A 20647-nucleotide genomic window follows, 5' to 3' on the forward strand; every position below is an offset into this window, starting at 1 on the left:
CTCAGACACAATATATCTAAAACTCTTCCTCAACTTTTAGACAGTATACATCTTAATTTACTGTCTACTGGATTTTCATGCCTCATTTAATTAGGTTCTTGAATTGTATGTGGATTTATTTCTTCAAGAATTGGTCAATGGAATACTTGTACAAACAAAGATTGATTTAACCTCTTCCTCACCAAAAAATTCCTTACATACATACAGATTTATTTAATTTGGATAAAATATTTGACATTAATAATAATAATTAAGAAAATGAAATTTGATGAAATAAAACCTACCGTTGAAGACATTGGCGGAGAACGAACTTCTTGAAGATACAATTAACACGAATATTTGAATCAATTTTTATTTATCAATATATATTTGGATTGTAATGAATTTATGGATGTAAACAAGATGATTATGATTTTTCAGTCTTAGTTTTATTATTATTTCATTGCATCATTCGTTACCAACGTTAGCTATTGACAAGGGTATTCTTGTTTACTGCGTCTTCTCCCTGATCCTCTCTTACTATTCACTTTGCCTTGGACAATCAGCTGCAATGACGGTATTTGTCATGTCTTAGTATGTGACCAAAACACTTCCGTTTCCGTTCTTTTTTTACTATAAATACAACTTCCTTCTCCTTCCCATTCTTTGCACAATATGCACGTTGGTGATGTGCTCTGATATATCCACATCCACATTTCCAAAGATTTCTTTTTTTTAAAGTAGCTTCGGTTGTGGTCCCAACTTCTACACCTTAGAAAAAAATATGTAGCACCTAAATAGTCTTTGTTGGTATACAGTTTCTTCAGCTCGAGCTTTTTCCATCATATTTCTCATGCCTGGTACCATTTCGCGTTTACTGTGGTTCCGAAGTATCTGTACGTTTCTACTACGTCTTGATGTCTTGACCTTTTTTCGTTAGACCCACTGAAGAATGTTGATTTTTGCTAATAATCATACGTTTTGTTTTAAAGAAAGTACATATTCTTCACTTGCTGTGCATATTTTTTGTGTCTCCGGCATATCTAATGTTGCTGATTGCTTTTCCGTTGATTTTGATTCCATCTGCCAGTGGTTTTCTAAATATATCTTCGAAGTACATGTTGAATGGGAGAGGTGTCAGATTGCAGTCCCGATACACTTCTCTCTTAACAGTACTTTATCTACTGAGAAAATTACCTACTTTTTTTCCTTCATTTTGACTTCAGTACATATCGTTAATTTGCTTTGCGACCAAAAACCACATTCGTGTACCTTGGAAAGCGAATAAGTGTGAACTGGAGCAACATTGTTATGAAGCAAACGCACACCTCGGCTGATTTTGCTGTGCCTTTTTTTGATATTTTTATACAACTGCCTTAGTAAGTCAGATGAATATGTTACATTCACTGTCAATCAAAAGGATATCTTCGCAGTCTCAAAATATTGTAGCCATCCCTATTTTTGCGCTTTTCGTGACCTTTGTTTTGCTTTTTTAGTAAGGCTCTTCAATGAAATCTTTAGATGGAGAATCATAGTTTTATCATCTGTTAGAATTTATTAAAATACTTTCTCTTTGTCCTCGTGGCGAAGCTCCAAAAATCGCTCACAACATTCTACTCTATGCTGCTTTTGCACTGCGCTAAGAATTGCACCCACTAATTTTTGTCATATTTAAATGCTAATGAAGGATCCTCAGAAAACTTTTTTTGGAAATGCCGGTATGTACTGCGATTATTTTTGTTTTTAGGCACCGGTCTTTTAGACTAATTTTTTCTACTAGTTTAATGTTTTGTAGAGTAGTCATCATCACAGAACCTCCTGTGGGTAATCTTCTAATTATTCTCACCCCCAGCGTAAGAATTTAGATCACTTTTTAATTGTTGCAAATGATGGACACAAATCACCGTAAACAACCTCCGTTCTATTTTTGATTTGTGTTGACTTGACTGAGTAGTCGTTTGAACTCAATTATAATAAAATGACTGACTGACGGGCATGTGCATTAGTGATTTGTATGCCAAGGACTTAAAGTGCTACTTTGTTGGAAGAATCTGAAAATTGTGAGACGAGTCCAACAAAGTAGTATTTCAGATCCAAAACTTTTTCAATTTCACTGACACAACATTACTTTTTGCAAATAGTTAATAAATTAATATTGACATTGCAAATATCATTAAGTACATTATATTGTTCAATAAATAAAATGTATATTTCTCTATTATTTATTTTCTTTTCTCAGTTTAATTGATGAGTTTTGGATATCTATTTATGCGACCATCTTGTTTTATTGCGAGAGTACTATTAATCATTGAAAATGTAGAACTTTTCCACATTTTAAATTTTTCTGGTGACACCACTTCATAAAGAGTTCGCACCTTTTTTTCGTACCTTGCACGATATTTATCCGGCAACAAATTGCTTTCTTCATCGCTGATGTTTTCTTTTTCATCATCATTTATTAATTTAGAAAAAACTTCGGATAAAGCAAATAATTTTAGAAAATGAAAAATTTGATGTTATACAAAATCATTGAAGTGAATCTGTCAACTGTCAACATTGAAGTGTGGCTAGAGTCACGTTTTAGAAAGTTAAAGTTGTCTACTCCAGAGCGTCCCGAAAATGTTTTGCAGTACGGAACTGTCACTTTCATTACATGGAACACTCAAAACGTAACTTTCGGTATGTAAATGAATACAGAACGAACAACTATATTCACTGTCAAGCTAAGAACTCTTCCTAATAATACGATTCTTCTCTCAAACTTCAGTGGTATAGTTATTGTATGTTGGAAAATGAGAATATGGAAAGTACATAATTGAGGTGTTTGAGTGGATTCATAAAAAGTGTATTCATCAAATTTATTGATGAGTATCTCTATTTTTAACCCAGACGTTCAAACATAAAAGGCAATTGCATCAGCTGATACATAATTTAACCAGTTCTTATGTTTCCTTATGGTTAAAGAATCCTGGGAAAACAAAATTTCTATCAGTGCTATTATGATTGCAAAATAATTAAATATACAACAATTTCCACATCCACACACTTTCTCTTAATTTTATTTATTCAAATTAACATATTTTCGACTACACATTGTTAAACAAATACACCTGTTGAGTAAGATTTAGTTGATCTATATTAGATTAAAGATTTAACGTGTTCAATTTGGAAAGGTGATGAAACGATAAAGGTAAATTTCCAAGAAAAACGCAACGGTAGTTTTAATATTTAACTAAATTCGTAGTGTTAATGGCTAGTCAAACATTTATTCTCACATAATGGAATTTAAGCATCGAATCCGACAATATCCGTGTTTTTTGAAACGTAACAGAGTAAGGAGACATTTCTATATTAAGTACTATAAATATTATTTAGGCACGCACTTACCGCTTCGTTATATAGGTGTGAAAATTGTTACTAAAAAATCATATAAACCTACATACATTATTGATATTATATTTCCATAAGCATCTGTTTTTGTATAAAGTCATACATATTTTTTAATACACTTCATACTATCAGTAAAGATAAATGAAAAATAATTGTCGACGATACCTCAGAGAAAACTGATCAAAGTCTAAATCCTGATCCATTTGGGTATTGCAAGTGCCTGACTACAGCCTGCAGATGGCTTAATGACTGTGATTATCGCACAAACAACGAAAGAACTGCAAATACTTCTGAATCAGATCATCCATTCCATAAGATAGAGTCTTAATCGCTGTAACTGACTGTCCCTAAGCTAGATTCATTATCATGACACATCCTTTTTATTCTAATTTCATTTAAAATTTGTTCCGTGTCTCTGGACGTTATTTTAGTGGGTTAAATATAGTTCAAAAGGGTTTATCTTAGTTCGTACGATCATGATATATTAATTCTAATAATACTTACGAGGATATATTGAAAAGTTCTAAGCCTACTATAGAACCAACCAAAATTTCAATGTCAAAATATTTTATTACTCAACATATTCACCTCTTAATTTGATACATTTATTGCTGCGAACCTACAAAGTCTCTAAACCTTTCAAAAAAAAATGTCACGATTTTTTTTGCATGGGATGATATGAGATTTGCGTGCAGGCGCGTTTTCCTGCAAAAACAAGACACCTTTGGATAGTTTTCCGCGTCTTTTCTCTTTAATTTTTTCCCGTAGAGTGGTCAGTAATGTCGAATAGTAATTTCCAGTTATTGTTCTAAATAAATCATGATTACTTCATACCAATCCCAAAAAACTGAAGCAAGAACTTTTCCAGCAGATATTTGGACATGAAACTTCTTAGTCTTGGAGAACCGGAGTGTCGCCATTCCAACAATTGTTGCTTTGTTTCTGGATCGTAGAAATGTACCCAAGTCTCATCCATAGTAACAATTCTACATCGTTTTCAAATCGAGCAGAGATCGAACGCGATGCTTCTACCCTTGCACGGTTTTGGTCAACATTAAAACATTTTGCAGCAATTTTTCTCATGTCCAAATTGACGTGAACTATATTATGAACGTGTTCGTATGAAATTTTCAGTTCCTCAGATATCCGCTTTAGTCCAATTCGACGGTCTGATAAAATCATGTCATGATTTTCGGGGATTGACACAGAAACTGGCCTTCCCGATCGGTCATTATCTTCAATAGAAAATTTACCTCTTTTGAAGCTTGCAGTCCAATTTTTCACGGTCGCATACGAAGGACATTGATCACCAAGGGTATTGAGCATATCTTCGTAAATCTGCTTACCTCTTAACCCTTTTAAATACTTGATGATGGCTCGATACTTCAATTTTTCGATTCTCACAATTTCGGTGGATATCTTTTTTCTTTTAATTTATTGCTTAACTCTGGTTCACTTTTTTGACGTCAAACTTTACACTTACACTTCTAATAAATTATCGTTCGTTGCTATGGTAACGCAATATTTTGTTTATGCATGGAACTGGTCTAGGCTAACTAGATATCAATACATCCTCGTATTATTCAATAACTGACTCTACAGCAGGGCTAATGAGCCCTAAACGAACGGTTTCATTATTATTTATTTTATTTTCAGATCAGTTCACGACGGCACGAAGGAATTCGCTGCTAAATGCCCTGAATGCGGAAAGATATTTAACGATAAAGGCTACCTTTCAAGTCATCTGAAGATTCATAGAGATAAGAAAGAATACGCCTGTTCACATTGTCCCAAGAGATTTAATCAGAGAGTAGCCTACAACATGCACACTAGAATACACACAGGTAAAATATTAAGCTATTGTTATATTTTTTTAATCGATTATATACGAGGTGTGATTATAAAATTGAGTGAATTATTTCATTGAAAACAAATCAATCTAAATCGAATCTTCTTATCCCAATATTGAATTCACGACCGGAACCATATCTGAATGAATTATTTCTCGATGTTAGGAAAGTTGTAGAACGTTTTTTTAGCGCATTTTTCTTTTTCGGGGTGAATCATAACTCACGTGGTGTTAAATCTGGTTTGTAAAACGGATATGGACAGATCAAATCGTTAGCTCATTTTGTTTTTACGAAAATCGTCTATTAGTCTATCAAGTTTACTAGGTATCCTGGTGTGTAACTAACTTATTTTCACTTCTATATCATTCTTATTACTTGTAATTACTATAGTTTCGTAATAGACATTTTGTGAGCTTGTTTGAGTTTCTTTTTCTATTCGAGACAACTAGAGAAGTAAAAATCATTCACAGAAACGAAAGTATAACAAGAGAAGAAGAAGTGAAAGATAAAAGGAAATTATACGACGACAGGGACATCACGGAAGAAGAAATAGAAGAAGCAATGAAGAAAATTGAAAATAGTTATTGAGATGAATATATTTAGAGCCAAACATGAGAAAAGAAAAAAAAGGAAAACCTAGAAAAACTTGCCTAGAGCAAGTAGCTCAAGAATGTGTGGAAAAAAATCCGAAAAGGAGACAATCACTTAATCCACAAAAGCCTTGATGGTGTGCAGAAAATTCGCAGGGAGAAATTGAAGTTGTAGCCCAAAAATCCTGCTGTGGATGTACACGGCAATTGTGAAACAAATCATCACATATGGGGCAGTGGTATGGGGTACTAGAACTAATTTGAATACCACGAGGAAAAATATCTCGAATGTACAAAGACTGTCTTGCATATATGCAACCGCGGCCATGAAATCCGCTGCACTAGAAGTGATTCTAAAAATTGCACATCACTTAGAATGTCAGAGACGGAATAACCAAAGAAAAACCGTCCCTAAATAATGAACAAACCTGGGACATGTCTCAGGATGATGCATCGGAAAAGTTTAACTTTGAGATTTAACTCAATACTAAGTTGTAGAAGTGGGATCATAACACCATACAAGAAATGAACAGAAATGCCGTTAAATGGTATACGGATGGATATCTAAAGTAGTAGACAGAACTGGAATAGGACCAGAACCAAACACTCCGAAAGCATTTTCAAGCAGAAATTCATGCAATTGAAAAATGTGTCCAGTTCAATCCAGAGAGCAGGCAATATTAATTAAAGGAGCTAGGCAATAAAATAGAGCTACCCTACAACGGATTCCAGAGCACTACACCTGGAAGTGCATGAAATAGAAGAGGAAGATCTTTGGCAATTACAGGCATCCCACATTATAGACTTTTTAAAAGGAGTGGGATTGACGGATCAGCTGTAAACACTGGGTTTCCCAGTATCCCAGTAAAAAAGGGGGTCAAAATAGATCCTTTAGGTCGCACTGTATATGATACCCGTATACCTACATACGTACAAGGTAGGAAATATAAAAACAATAGAATGCAGTAGCAAATGACCTGAAAGAGTAGGAAAAATTGAAGGGAGGAAGAAAGCTGAAACTCGAATACTCCGAAACTCGAAAATTAACGATGCAATTTTATGCTGACGCTGTATTCGAGGTTTAAATTCAGTCACGTGATACGGCTTAATCTAGAGCACCTTCTGAAATATATTAAGTGTCAAATCTCGAAGCATCGACGTTAAACATTTTCAGCTTTGAAGTTTGTCTAAATAGAATTATTATTTTTTTTTTTTAAAAAGGAAATCTAACATCAAGTTTATTTCATTCTGATTATGTGTGGATACTGATCACTTAGTATTTAATTTTCTGTTCTCTTTACATCTATTTCAGATTGTATTTTAGTTTAGTATTGTATCGCGCCGCTCGAGCTTCGATCTTGTTCGGTTTTTTGTCGAAGTGCGACCAATCTATACGTTCTAGTTTTAATAAAATGCATAACTCTTACCTTAGTAATGAATAATAATAAAAAATACAACCTTTCTGGCGGAGAAATAGGCTTTTTAAAATTAGTTGTTTTCTTTCGAAGTCGATGCTTGATTTGCCCAGAATGTAATCAATCAATGTACTTTCTATAAGTAATAATCGTTTGGATACTAAATTCATTACGTCCTTTTGGTTCGAAAGCTAGAAAATAACTAAAACGACGTTTAACCAATTTGAACAGGACCACGTGCGTGATGACATCGCAAAAGCGGAATCGCTTGAGCGTCGCCAATGTAAACGCACACTTAGTCCAATTCGTAACCTGCGTTTAGCGTTCACACGCGATGTTGCTTAAAAAAATTAATTAATCGTAATTTGTGTTCGTACCCCGTATTTTCTATATCAATTTAATATATAAATCGTTAAGCTGACTATATGCTAGAATGCTGAAATTGGTCACCTGTATTTCCTGAGCGTGAAATTCATTATTTTTCTGTGTTTCACAAAAAAAACATATGACATCATTATATTCTGAAGCTGATATCGTTAATGACATTATTTATTATTTTTTAAATTTAATGATTCGACCGTGGGAAGTTAATGAATATCTAGTTTACCAGTTCAGAAATATTCTAAATTAAATAATCATACTTTCCACATCACTTGCCATCATTAACTTTCCCACAATTCTTGAGCATTTTCATAATTTCATCGATATAAATGTGGTTTAGTGATTATAAATTTAAAAACATGATCTTTAATCTAACTAATTTATCTATCAAAACAGTTTTGCAAAGATCGACACAAACAATAGTCAAACGATGCGATATCCGGGCTATACGGTGGATGCATTAAAATTTCTCAAACAACTTCAGTAAATTTTTAGTGAGTCATCGAAGCTGTGGATAATCTGGCGTTGTCGTGGTGACATTTAACGCCCGATTATTGACCAACTTTAGGGTATTATTATCTGTGACAAGCTCTTCAATGTACTAGGTGTGGCTATCAAATGACTGGTGATATTCGCTTCACGCGAATCTTTCATTGCTCCAGTGCAGGCAGTTTTATTCTGTCAGTTCTTTCACAGCTTCAACGAAATTCAAATCTCGTTACTTTTGATGCAGATTTGATTTGTTACCTTTTCTAATAAGTTTGAATCGTTTTCAATCGAATTCAAAATGTCAATCGAATATTTTTGCGAGCTGCTTGTTGTTCAAAAGTGAGGATTTTGGGCACAAGTTTTGAACACATATTTCACGTGATGAAATTTGCCGCACACATTCTTCATCGCACAAATACTTAACATTAACACCTCGAAAACGGTCAAAACCTCTCAGAAACATACTTGTTTCAATAAATTATAAGTTTTAGTTGCAGTTTTTCCAAGTTTCATATGAAATCTCACTACAATCATTTGTTATATTTTTACGTCGATCATTTTTACGACAAAATAACAGCCCCTATGTAAACTAAGGCAACGGCTACTCTGGTTTGTCTACAGACACGATAGACATCGCATTCGAAATAGTAGACTTCCGACTAAATAGCTGACAGTCGTTAACCTTTGGCGCCTTTACTTAATATAAGCGAGCGACAAATCCCCCAAAAAATGCTTAGAAACACGAAAATGTTGTGACCAGATTCGTACTAACGCCTAAAAGTGGTAAAACTTCATGTTTTCGAGGTCGCTGTACCCGAATATGAAGTTTGTTTCTAATTAAATTTGGAGAAGCCTTATCAAAATCGAATTTTAAAAAGAATTTACTCACTCAACTTCGAGGGATAGTTTTTTTGGACCCTAGTGAACAACAGACAGAAATACCACGTCTATCAATAAATTATCAAATAATAAATAATAGAACGCAAGAGTTTTTCATAAAAATATCAATATAATGTACAAAGCAGATGGAAATACCGAAACATTTATCGGCCAATTGGAGAGGTCCAAATATTTTTCTTATTACCTATGCTTCTTGTAAAATAAACAAGGTTAATTGAAAAATTGCTACATATTTTATTTAAACTGCTTCATCATCATTTATTGGATATATTTTATTACATAAATCACGACGTTTCAATTCAGCTTTCACGGAAGGTCCATACATCAGTAGAATAACAAATTCTTTGCAAATACTCCATTGCTAAATATCCATCGTAGTAATCTGGATAAATATTTCCATCATAATCAACTAACCATCCACATACACAGTTATATCTGAACTATTGATTCCTCTGATTGATTTGCCGAAGACATCGCAAAAGTTGTTTTGGCAAGGCAGGCTTGGATAGTAGTAATTTGTCAGTACTTACATATTTGAAAGTTAACTGAAGCTACCTTTGGACCATATTGGAGGAAACGGGAACGCCAAAACACCTGGATCAACTAGTGCACAACCTCTATCAAAAAAACAACGCGAAAGTCAGAATCGACGGGGTTTACTCGTTAACCATACCAGCAATAACAGAAATTATGACCAAACTGTCTATTATCAGCGAAAAATATGGTTTAAAAATAGATAAATCGAAACGAAAATGATGATAGTTGATAGACAAGACAATAATTTTTCACAAACATCAGAAATTCAGACTACGAAGTGGTAAATGAACTTCGCCGTCTGACTATGGCAAAATCAGCGACTACCGAGTTTAATGAAATATGGAAAGACAAAACTATCACGAAAACAACAAAACTCCGTCTAGTTGATGTTCTTATCTTCCCCATTGCAACGTACGCAGCGGAAACATGGAAATAAAGCAGAAAAAGATATAGAGGCTTTCAAAATGTGGGTATTGGTCCACGTACAAGGCTGCTAACCAGAATTTTACGCATGTATCTGCAGTACCTGGTCATATAGCTAGAAGATCAGGAACAATGGAAGGATTGATCATAGAAGGGAAAGTAACAGGCAAACGCCCAAGAGGCAGATCTACAACTAGATAGGTAGACCAAACCAAAACCCTGAATAAATATGAGACTGCATTTGCCGAAAAGATTGCGCAGGATAGGCAAGCATGGAAACAACTGCTGAATCAAATATAAATAGTGTCACTTCATCCCTTAAAGGATAATGGAAAGAGGAGGACATATTTGAATATAGCTAAATTGTATCTTGAAGAATTAACATCTAATTGGATTGCTTGGGCTTCATTTTTTTCGTCGTATAACATAGATATGAATTTGCTGACCATCTCCATCGCGTCTTCAAAAAGAACGTCTTCTAAATAAGTAAGGCTATTCAAGTCAACTTTGCTTCTTATTATTTAATAATTTATTAATAGACGTGGCATTTCCGTCCGCTGGTCACTAGGGTGCAATTTTAACGATTTATACAATTGAAAGAATTTTTTTATATGAAAAAAATTTGGTAAGTGCACATACACAAAAAAACTTTCAATTATCAATTATCCCCCGAAATTGGGTTAATTTATTTTCTTGTTTCTCTTACTGCATACTACACAGAAATTGAAAAATCGACAGCTTTTTCTCTAATAGATATTAAGGGCTGAAAATTTCTGGAAAATTTTTCATCTCAATGTGCGAAGTCATAATACCATGAAAAAAATTTTCCAGAATTTCCTGCTCAGCCGGAAAATGCTTTGGAAATATCGGACAGCTCTTGATACTGTACAAAATAGTTGAAGAATATGCTATTAAATTTTCACCAAGAAATATTGATTTTTCGCGGACTTCATATTCGGATTCAGCGACCTCTAAAAGATGTATATCGAATATTATTAGCCATTAGTACGGATCTTGTCAGTACTATGCATTTTTGGGGGTGGTTGCTGCTCGTATGTTGGTAGCTTTTTGTACGCCAGAGTCCAATTTTATGCAAAATAATCCGGTTTATAATGCAAATATATCAGATATAATTTAAAACGATTTTATGACAAACTTTAATCAAAACATTATTTGTTTAAGAACCCTAAATTAAATTCTACAATAAATCGCTTAATTTTATGCTATCATTAACTTTAAATATGCAGACTTGTCTTGCGCATCGCTATGTTGCCATTTGTTTTAATATTTCTTGCTTTCACTGCGAGCAGTTTGATTTTGAAATTTTAATATTCATTTAAAATGGAAAAGAGATTAGTATTATTTATATTGTTTCAGGTCTAAAACCTCATGAATGTTCAGCTTGTGGAAAAAGTTTTTCAAGAAAAATGTTACTGAAGCAACACCAAAGAGTACATACTGGAGAAAGACCGTATTCTTGTCCAGAATGTGGTAAAACTTTCGCAGATAGATCCAACATGAGTCTACATGCCAGACTCCACACCGGTGAGTTATATCAAATAATTAAAATTAATACAGCTGGCCATTATGTTCTTTGCAAAATATTTGAGAAATATTTGCTTCTTAAATTGACCAAAGGTAAAAAATTTCAATCGTATAACTGTGGGAAATAAGAACATCTTCAAGCTTAGCGCTTAGTGCGACAGTAGCGACATTAGAAAAACGCTCGATTCACGGGAATCTTGTAAATTATTTTGTCCTACGTGGATTAGCGTTGCGGTCGATACGAGCCCACATGAACGTCAATAATTCTTATGAAATATTGAATGATGATCAAAGAGAAGAAGCGGAAACAGATGGGTTTAGAGATAAATTTGGGTAGATTTCTCTATTAATTACAACGACAGGATCATTTTGTAAAGAAGTGTCTCAAAATTACATTATAGTAATGCATATCAAAAGTCCAATATGACAGTAATACCAGTGGTAGTAACTGCACTTTCTGAGCAACAACAGCAAGATACAAAATAATTTGAAAATCCAAAATATGTTCGTAACAAACGCTGCCGAAACTTCGATCTTATCGCCCACTTAGGGACTTAGAATTCAACCAAATAATACGGGTGAAATTTCAATCTTTTAAAGAACTATCCAAGAGCGTCGCTAGCTTATGACTAAAGGGGGGCAATGGGGCAATATTGTGGAGAATAAAAAATATGGACGCCTGGTATAGTCGAGAGCATGAAGCGTTACACTTTGGAAATCTTTGCTTCGATGATGTTTGTAATAAGAACAGGTATTTTTTTGTAAAACTTTCAACCACTTTATCATTAAAATTATTTAGGTTTTTATTTATTATACACCCATCATGCATGGCCAGACCATTAAGACGATCTTCTACCATAGTGCTTCTTAGTTTTGTTTTTAGTCTTCTGAGGCTGCTAAAGTACTGTATGGTAAAGAGTTCAAAATTTTTGTTTCACAATTGTGCCACAATTGCTGCCAAAGTTCGATTTCATTCTTTATGTTCGGTAAAACATAAAGTTGGGCAATGGATTCAGATTTTCAGTTGTCATCTTTTGCATCTGAGCCAGTTGTAATTTAGATAATGCGAATGATGGCGTGATTTCTTCAGCAAAACGTACTTCAAGGGAGGTGATAATTGAATCCAAGTTTAGTATTACTAAAGACCTTTTCCAGTATTCTGAAAGGCTTTCTGCTTGATGATTGCTTCTATGACGTTGTTTCCCCGTAATACGTCGGACTTTCTCTGCAACAACAGCATCTTCCTGTTTAATTAAAAGTAAAATCCTTTTAGCGTGTTACGAGGCTTTGACTACATCCAAAGCTACAGATTGGAGTACGTTGACAACGGGCTTCATCAAAGCCGAGTATTTGGCTACCAACATAATCCCGAGAATGAAAGAAATTCTGGAAGTAGCCGTGTGCAGCTACTCCACCTGGCTACGCCTTTGGAACGATCAGAAAGACCTACAGTCAAGTCTCCAAGCTATGAGCGCAATCATTTAGATGTTTGTTTTCCTAAACGATCGAAACGAGATTTGTTTGAAAAGTTTCCGATCCCAACCTGAAGATATGTTTGCGCATGAAGATTCTCACCGATTTCAGTCATATTGTATGCTTAGTTTCTGTTTGAATCTAGAATTTTGTTGTTTGACAATTTGTTATTCGTTAAAAATAAAAAAAAAACAGCGGGTTTCAATGGATAATTGAGGCACGTCTATTTTAAAATTAACCTATTTACGCGTATCCTATTCGAAATACGTTGTATATTTATTTTCAGGTATTAAGCCATACACATGTAGCTTGTGTCCAAAAAGTTTCACCAAAAAGCATCACCTCAAAACTCACATGAATTTCCATACGGGTCTCAAGCCGTATACTTGCGAAAAATGTGGTCTGGCTTTTTCGCAAAGTAGCAACATGAGAACACATTACAAAAAGTGTCTTTTGAAAAATCAATATACCGAAAAGAAAACACAAAATGAACACTCATCATGATCATTAGCAATCAACATTCGAATAATTTCAGAGATTATATATACAGTATGTCGTATTTATTATTAAATTACCTTTACGTTTTTATTTATAAAAAAATTGTGAATCAGCCTTGTTTTGTCCTTGTTGTCCTAGTGACCGAGCATCCAAATGAGCTGGACTTTCTTCTTCATTTCTCTATTCTTTATTTTCGCTCCCTTATATCGTATTCTCAGTTATTTGAAAGTGTCTTCAAATCCTACATCTATCTTTGGTATTTTTGTTTTTTCCTCCTCTCTTGCTTTGTTTTTTTGAACTTGTGGAAACCTTAATTTCAAATTTGATGTTATATACCATCAGTAGCACTTGAAAAATACTTGGGGAATATCAATACGGCTTCACATAGAGTAGTTCGACAATAGAGGCAATACATACATTAAAACTAATGATGAAAAGAGAAATCGATCACCAAATATATGTAGCAAAACTCTTCATCGATTTTCCGTGAGCCTTTGACTCAATCAAACTGCCTATTGACAGTACTAAAACAACAAAGTGTTGATGCAAAACTGCGAAAATTAATCTAGTTGACTTTGAGCGAAACAAGCATCAGTTTACTAATATCTAAATGAAAATCTGATGAGTTTATGATTAACAAAAAATAGTTAAAATGCAAAAATAATGAGATAGCAAGCAATTTAGAGTTGGATAGGTGAAAGTTGACAAGTATGAAATTATGGGAGTGGAAAAGCTTAAGTATCTCCGGGTTATGATCAATAATAGAGTACTGAGATGAAGAAACTAATAAAGATCAATGTATATGAAATAATGATTAAACCAGTAATGATATGTACAGCTGAAACAGGGACACTAACAAGAAATGATAAAGCAAAATTGAAAAGAACACAAAGAAAGATAAAGATGTAAAAAAATCAAAACTCGGCGAGTTAAGTGTCTAGGACAAAATGTTTAATAGAGGTTCAAGATGATATAACCAGAGAAGAAGATTTGTCAGGAAAAGACAGTGGCGGGAAATAAGCGAGAAGGTGTAAAGATGGGTTATGAGGACTTATCCACCGCAACAAGTGGATCTGGTCCGATTATAGGATGTCGGACCAAATGCGACCAAATGTTCTCTTCTCATATTGTGACTTCTATTTAACGATGACATAAACTTATCTACCCGACCAAAATATATAAAATGAAACATTAATAAAAATACGAACAAAATGTATATACCCCTTTGGGGATGTAAGTTTGATAAAAAAGTAAGATACTTATATTGTTAGTTAGATAACTGGCCAGTTTCTGATACGTTTTGATGCCGATCTTAAGATGAAACGGAAATATTTGTTGAAGACGACTTTTTACAAAACAACATTTCAAATTTTTCTCTATTTCCCATGTTTTGTATCCATCATGCGTGGAAATAAGAAAAAGTCACAAGGGGCCGAGTCAGATCGAAGGGAAACATTTACTTTACTTAGAGTTTCTGAAGACGATAACTTGGTTATCGAAATGCGAGTCAGTTCGTGTAATTATGAGTGTTGGTGTAGTTTGGGGATCTAGTTAGACATTATTAACACTGATGGATAGATAATGAACTGACCTAATAAAAATACCCTATTCTGACTAGGAGAAGACGTATCCTAAGTAATCTAATTTTTCACCCTCTTTATTCATAGACTTCCTACAGTTTTCCTTTGCTCCAAATTTAATGTTATGTGGAGTAAACCAAGGAAACACGCTCTATAAAATTTTTCTTTTTATAAATACATGAAATTCACCACGAAGGGTCTATAGAGTATTTGGGAGGTTTTAGTATTTCAAAAAGAATTCTTTAGGCCGATTCATAAACTTGACTTTCTGTTTGCCGTTACCGTTGACGTTTGCTGTTACAAAATTAAAAATATTAAAATGCATAAGACTATTCGTAGTTGCCGTTTACCGATTGGCCTGCCGTTGGCGACTTTCATTTTATCTTTTCTCGTCGTAGCAACTTTAGTAGAAAAGAGCCAATCGCATCCGCTTGCATTCGTCACATGATTTTGACGTATGACGTTAGAGCGTGTAATTTAGATTGCTTCTCTTTCAGTTTGTTTGTTTATGATGGTATTTTGGTAACAAAAACACAAAAATAAAACGAAAACAAAAAGCAGTACCCACGTCAAAAAGAATAACAGAATTTTTAGGTAAACGGCAGCAACGTCAAGTTTATGAATAGGGTTAACAAACGGCAAACGCCACCCGCGAACGGCAACGGTAAACGAAAAGTTAAGTTTATGAATCGGCCTAACGATCTAGTTTCAAAAATCGTGTATTCCTTTAAATAACAATGCGACACACTGTTTATAGTACAAAAGTATAAAAATTATGTTGTATATGTGTCATATCCTAAAAACCGGGTTGTCATTGCGCGAAACCGGTTCGCGAAACGAGTCTCTCGTCTTCATACTCACCCTGAAACTTGTTTCGCGAGTATATTTCGAAGTCAGCCAACGCCAGTCGGCTTTTGATCGCGCATCAAAATGTTTCGCCTTCCGTATATTTCAAAGTATATACGGCCACCATGTGTATCGCCAAAGTGCGCCAAAAATGGACCGGGAGAGCAGCATTCAACTTTACCAAATGTACCGATTTTTAAGAGATGCCAACGATAAGGCTCATCATAACAGAATGCAAAGAGAGGATGCTTGGAAGGTATTGAGTGGAAAAATGTAGCAGCCTGTCGCTGTTTAAAGCATTGGTGGGTTGCTACAGGAGCGAAAGATCCTCTGCTCCTGACGGCTGCTCGTCCAGTCGACCGAAGACATTTTCGCGAAACAGTTTCGCGCAGTGACAACCCGGATTGAGTATATTATAAACAGTGAATCATCAGACTCTTTTTTTATTTTATTTATACTAAGGACGGCAATATCTCAGGAACGTATTATATTCCAGCTTAACATTTCTTAAGATATCTCGAGCTGCTAATTAAATTGCTTTGAATTTATTTATTTAGTATTATTGTCCACAAGCTTTTTGAAACAACATCAAGTTTATAAAAAATGGGCTGTGCAGAACCGGACTTATAAGCATTTCTTCGTAACAAGGTTCCCACTCTCCCCCATCTCTTATTTGAAGATGCTACTTTTGTTATAATTTTTTTCCTGAAGTTGTAATATAATCCGTTACTGAAATATGATCGACGATTGTCTTTAATTGCCCACCCGTTATTAACGAATTTTTCTGTGATATAATTTATTGTAATATAATTTTCTATACTGTGTAGTTTTCTTAGTAGTCTTAGTTTTTTCGAAATTCTGAGGAACAAAGAACGACAATGTATATATATCGTAGGTCAATAGACAAGTTGGGATTTTAGCTAATATCCCAGGACAATAGGCAGTTGGCTGGTGGCGTGCCACGCATGTCTATTCTTCCGGAATATTAGCTAAATGCCGGACAATAGATTTGGCTATTTTCCTGGGTCTTCAGCTGAAATTCGGATTATAGAATATCTATTGAAAAAGGCCAAATTGTTTAATAGTCAGAAAGGTAATCGCAGTATATGGGATAAAGAACAGTTAGACAAAGCTGTTATTTACTGTGTACCTGTAGAAGATTATTATGAGAAAATTCTAGAAGCTCATGCTCAGACTGGTTAGGTTAGGTTAGGTGAAACAAACTGGTGTTCTTGTTTTAAAAATAAAAAAAAAATGTACATCACAATGTCATCAAACCTCTACGTGGTGCAATAAATGATTGATTGACATGCAAAAATAAATAAATAAGACTTCTTTTATCCTATTTTTTTATCTTATTCTGTAAACCCAATAGTCTGTTTTCAATTTGGCCTTTTTCAATAGATATTCTATTATTATTATTTTATTTTTATTATTATTATTAACTATTATTATCAGCTAATACTCCAGGAGAATAGGCATTCGTGGCAGGCCAACAGCCAACTGCCTATTGTCCTGGGATATTAACTAAAATCCCAACTTGTGTATTGACCTACGATATATACAAAATATCAAAATATAGTCTTAGATAATTTTTTGGGTCAAACGTTAAAAGAATATGTTAATAAAATATTAAATATTTTGTTTATCAATGTCTATCAAAGTAAACCTCATTTTGAAATTGTTAATATCTAATTACGAATGTTTTTTAAATTGCCAACATTTCGATCTTTCGGTTGGTGATTTAAAAAAACTCTTAGACGGTTTAATTTTGAGTCCACAGCCTACAACGCTATTCGTAATTTTATACGCGGTCCCCTCGTTTTTTTGGCTCTAGAAAATCGAGAAATGATCCAATTTCGATGAATTTTTTTTTAAATATTCGTTCATACGGCGGATTTAAAAATAAAAATATGGAAATAAAAAAAAAATGCTAGCTCCATTCCTAATTCTCTTAAACAGTCAACCTCAGCAATATACCGTTTTTTTAATGGTGAAAAGTTTTAATTTTTCGAAGTTAACTTTTAGTATTTTACACTTGATTGCAATAAGTGATTTTAAGAATGTTTTTGTTCATATAACTTTAATGATTACTTAATAAAAAAGGTACGAACGATAAAATACAAGAAAAGGTCAATTTTAAGAGAAATTGTTAATATTTTTAATTATAAAAACGTAATAAATTGACATTTTTGTATATTTTTTTTTCAATTTGTTCGTTTTTTGTGTAGATTATGAAAAAAAAAGATTATTTGGAAAAAAGTTATCAACAATTATACGTGAATCAGTGCATTTTCATGAACATTTAAAGCCCCGAAACCAATATAAGTTTTCATTTTTTTTCATTCCCATTATTTTTTTACGTAAATTCGCCGTAAAAACGAAAAATTCAAAAAAAAAACCATTAAAATCAGATGAGTGACCGATTTTCTAGAGCCAAAAAACAAGGGGAAAGTATAAAATTACCGTAACTTCATACTACATTAGAAGGACAGAAACATCAATAATATTGTTAATATTGAATATATATATAAGTAAAATAAAAGTTTAAATTAATATGTGTTTTTTTTATACAAACGCTGCTTCATTTAATCTGTCCCTGACTCATAATTATTGAGGATTAACGAATTATAAAGTAATAACTTCGTATTACAGATGGTCTGATTTTTTTGAAAAAAAAATTTTATTCTAAATCAAGTGATTTTGACGTTTTTTGTGCGTGGGGCAAATAAATATAAGTTTATCATTATGGATGCTATGAAATGACTTCCGATTTGTATGTCGCTGAAAACTTCATTATGGTTGATTGGAGGTTTGACATAAACAAAATATTTTATAGATAGAGTATATTATTAATCGGAAATCCAAAGAAAAATTTCCAAAGAAGACAAGTTTTCTGTAAAAAACGTATAAAATACGAGTGTATATTGCACGCACCTTCGATTTATTGTAGTTTGCTCAATTGAAAATAAATTGAAAAAACAGCATAACAATAAAAGTAAAACATTTATAAAAAAATAATTATAACCATAGAAATTATTAAGACAGACGGCATGAAAGTTTCAAATGACAATATTACTACAAAATGGCCGCTACATAATCTTCAGAAAAAATGGCGAAAATGGAATAAAGCTAATAATATTCCTATGGGTATGCAATAACTACATATGAATGCATTAAAAGTTTCATATCTTTCAGAAAATAAACCATAAGTTTTTTCCATCCTTTCTTTTAAAAATTTCCGGCTTTTTTCACTTTTAACCACTTTTCTAATTTGGTCGACATTTTCTTACACAAAACAATAAACTGCAAATGCATGCAATCAGATAACATAACCTAACTTTGCTTCTCGTTTCAAGAAGTCTGAAAGAAGACGTCATTTGATTACTATAAGTTTTAAACTAACTGCAAGAAGCTCCAAAAAAATACAAACCAATGAGTCATAGAAGTATAAACAGATTTCATAAAGCTAACTAGCTTTATCAGAATAAAGCTTTAAAAAAGGTTTGTGATTACGTTTGTAAATGTTGCCTGTCTGTTGGTGCAACCATGTCAAAGCTCTCTAGTTCTTAGCTACTCCACAAAACTGAAATGTTGTAACAAGGCAGTAGAGCATTTACACTTTTAGAACCACATTACTGCCGACAACCAATAAGCCTAAAGCATTTATTGCAGACTTTACATAAAATTACTAAAAAACTGAATGGAATTTAATATGTTACTTGGTCTGGTCCTATTGAAAGAGGAAGAAGAAGAAGAAGAAGAACTTGGAGCTTCCCTGTTTCTCGCATGGACAATTATATGTCGAAAAAAACCGTCATCTTTGTTTATTTACGCACCACAAAACAAAACAGAAAATACAATTTATCTGAAAGCTTTAAATTGTTTTGTAAGTTATCAACATCATGTGTAATTAATCGAAAATAATAATAAAACATCATTCATATCGAGCATTTTATTTGTTTTAAAAAAATTTATTCCTTTTATTTGTTTTAAGTTTATTTTATACAAAAGTTTAGGTCTTTTATTTATCGATTGAGGCCGTACGAAGTCTCTAAGAGGAAATGAAACTATTTCTATTTTATATATCATTTTTAATGAATTTAGCTAATGGATTTTATACAAGTGACAGTGATATTAATATCTAACAATAATTTATATATATATATATATATATATATTCATATACCTATAACAATATTTTGCAGATGTACAAATTTTAGTTTACAAAACCTTACATGATACACACCCCTTAAAACTAACGATTTTATGAAGCAAATTTACATCGAAAACAAATACCAGCGAGTTTATAAATGTAACTAGAGAGTTTATTAAATTTGGAATTTGCATTGAAATTTTTGATAAAAAACTACGAATCATGTTTTTCACGTGAGCACAGTTTGATAATCACGCGTCTACATTTTTGCGTTCAGTGTTTCGTCTCGAGAACTATAAAACTACAGGAATAAGACAATTGATTTTAATTTTTGAATAAGGAGATGGATACGAATGTTAAATGAAAGTAAGGAAAATATTTTTCCATTTCGTATGTACAGCAGTTAACCTCACATTATCTTATTATTAAATAGATTGAGACCTAGTTCTAACTAACTAGGCACTGTATTTTTCTTAATAATGAACAACTTTTCTACCTCAACAAAAGTTAGTTAATAAAACTATGGAATAATCAATTTCTTTGAAGAAATTTTTCTAACATAATTCAACTACAAAATAATTTTTTTAAGTCTATA

At 33.1% G+C, this 20647-nt stretch overlaps 1 protein-coding gene across 1 annotated transcript in view; it reads left to right on the forward strand.

Annotated features, from left to right (window-relative positions):
• The window catches only part of LOC130900573 (zinc finger protein 578-like), a 29435-nt gene extending 12717 nt beyond the window's left edge, over positions 1 to 16718 (forward strand). The window contains exons 4-6 of the mRNA XM_057811272.1: positions 5026 to 5213; positions 11332 to 11499; positions 13259 to 16718. Of these exons, the coding sequence (XP_057667255.1) occupies positions 5026 to 5213; positions 11332 to 11499; positions 13259 to 13476 (574 nt within the window). The 3' untranslated portion in view covers positions 13477 to 16718. The remainder of the gene's footprint in view (positions 1 to 5025; positions 5214 to 11331; positions 11500 to 13258) is intronic.
• The last annotated feature ends 3929 nt before the right edge of the window (positions 16719 to 20647 follow it).

The sequence above is a fragment of the Diorhabda carinulata genome, chromosome X, assembly GCF_026250575.1.
Source record: "Diorhabda carinulata isolate Delta chromosome X, icDioCari1.1, whole genome shotgun sequence".
Taxonomy (NCBI): Eukaryota; Metazoa; Arthropoda; class Insecta; order Coleoptera; family Chrysomelidae; genus Diorhabda; species Diorhabda carinulata.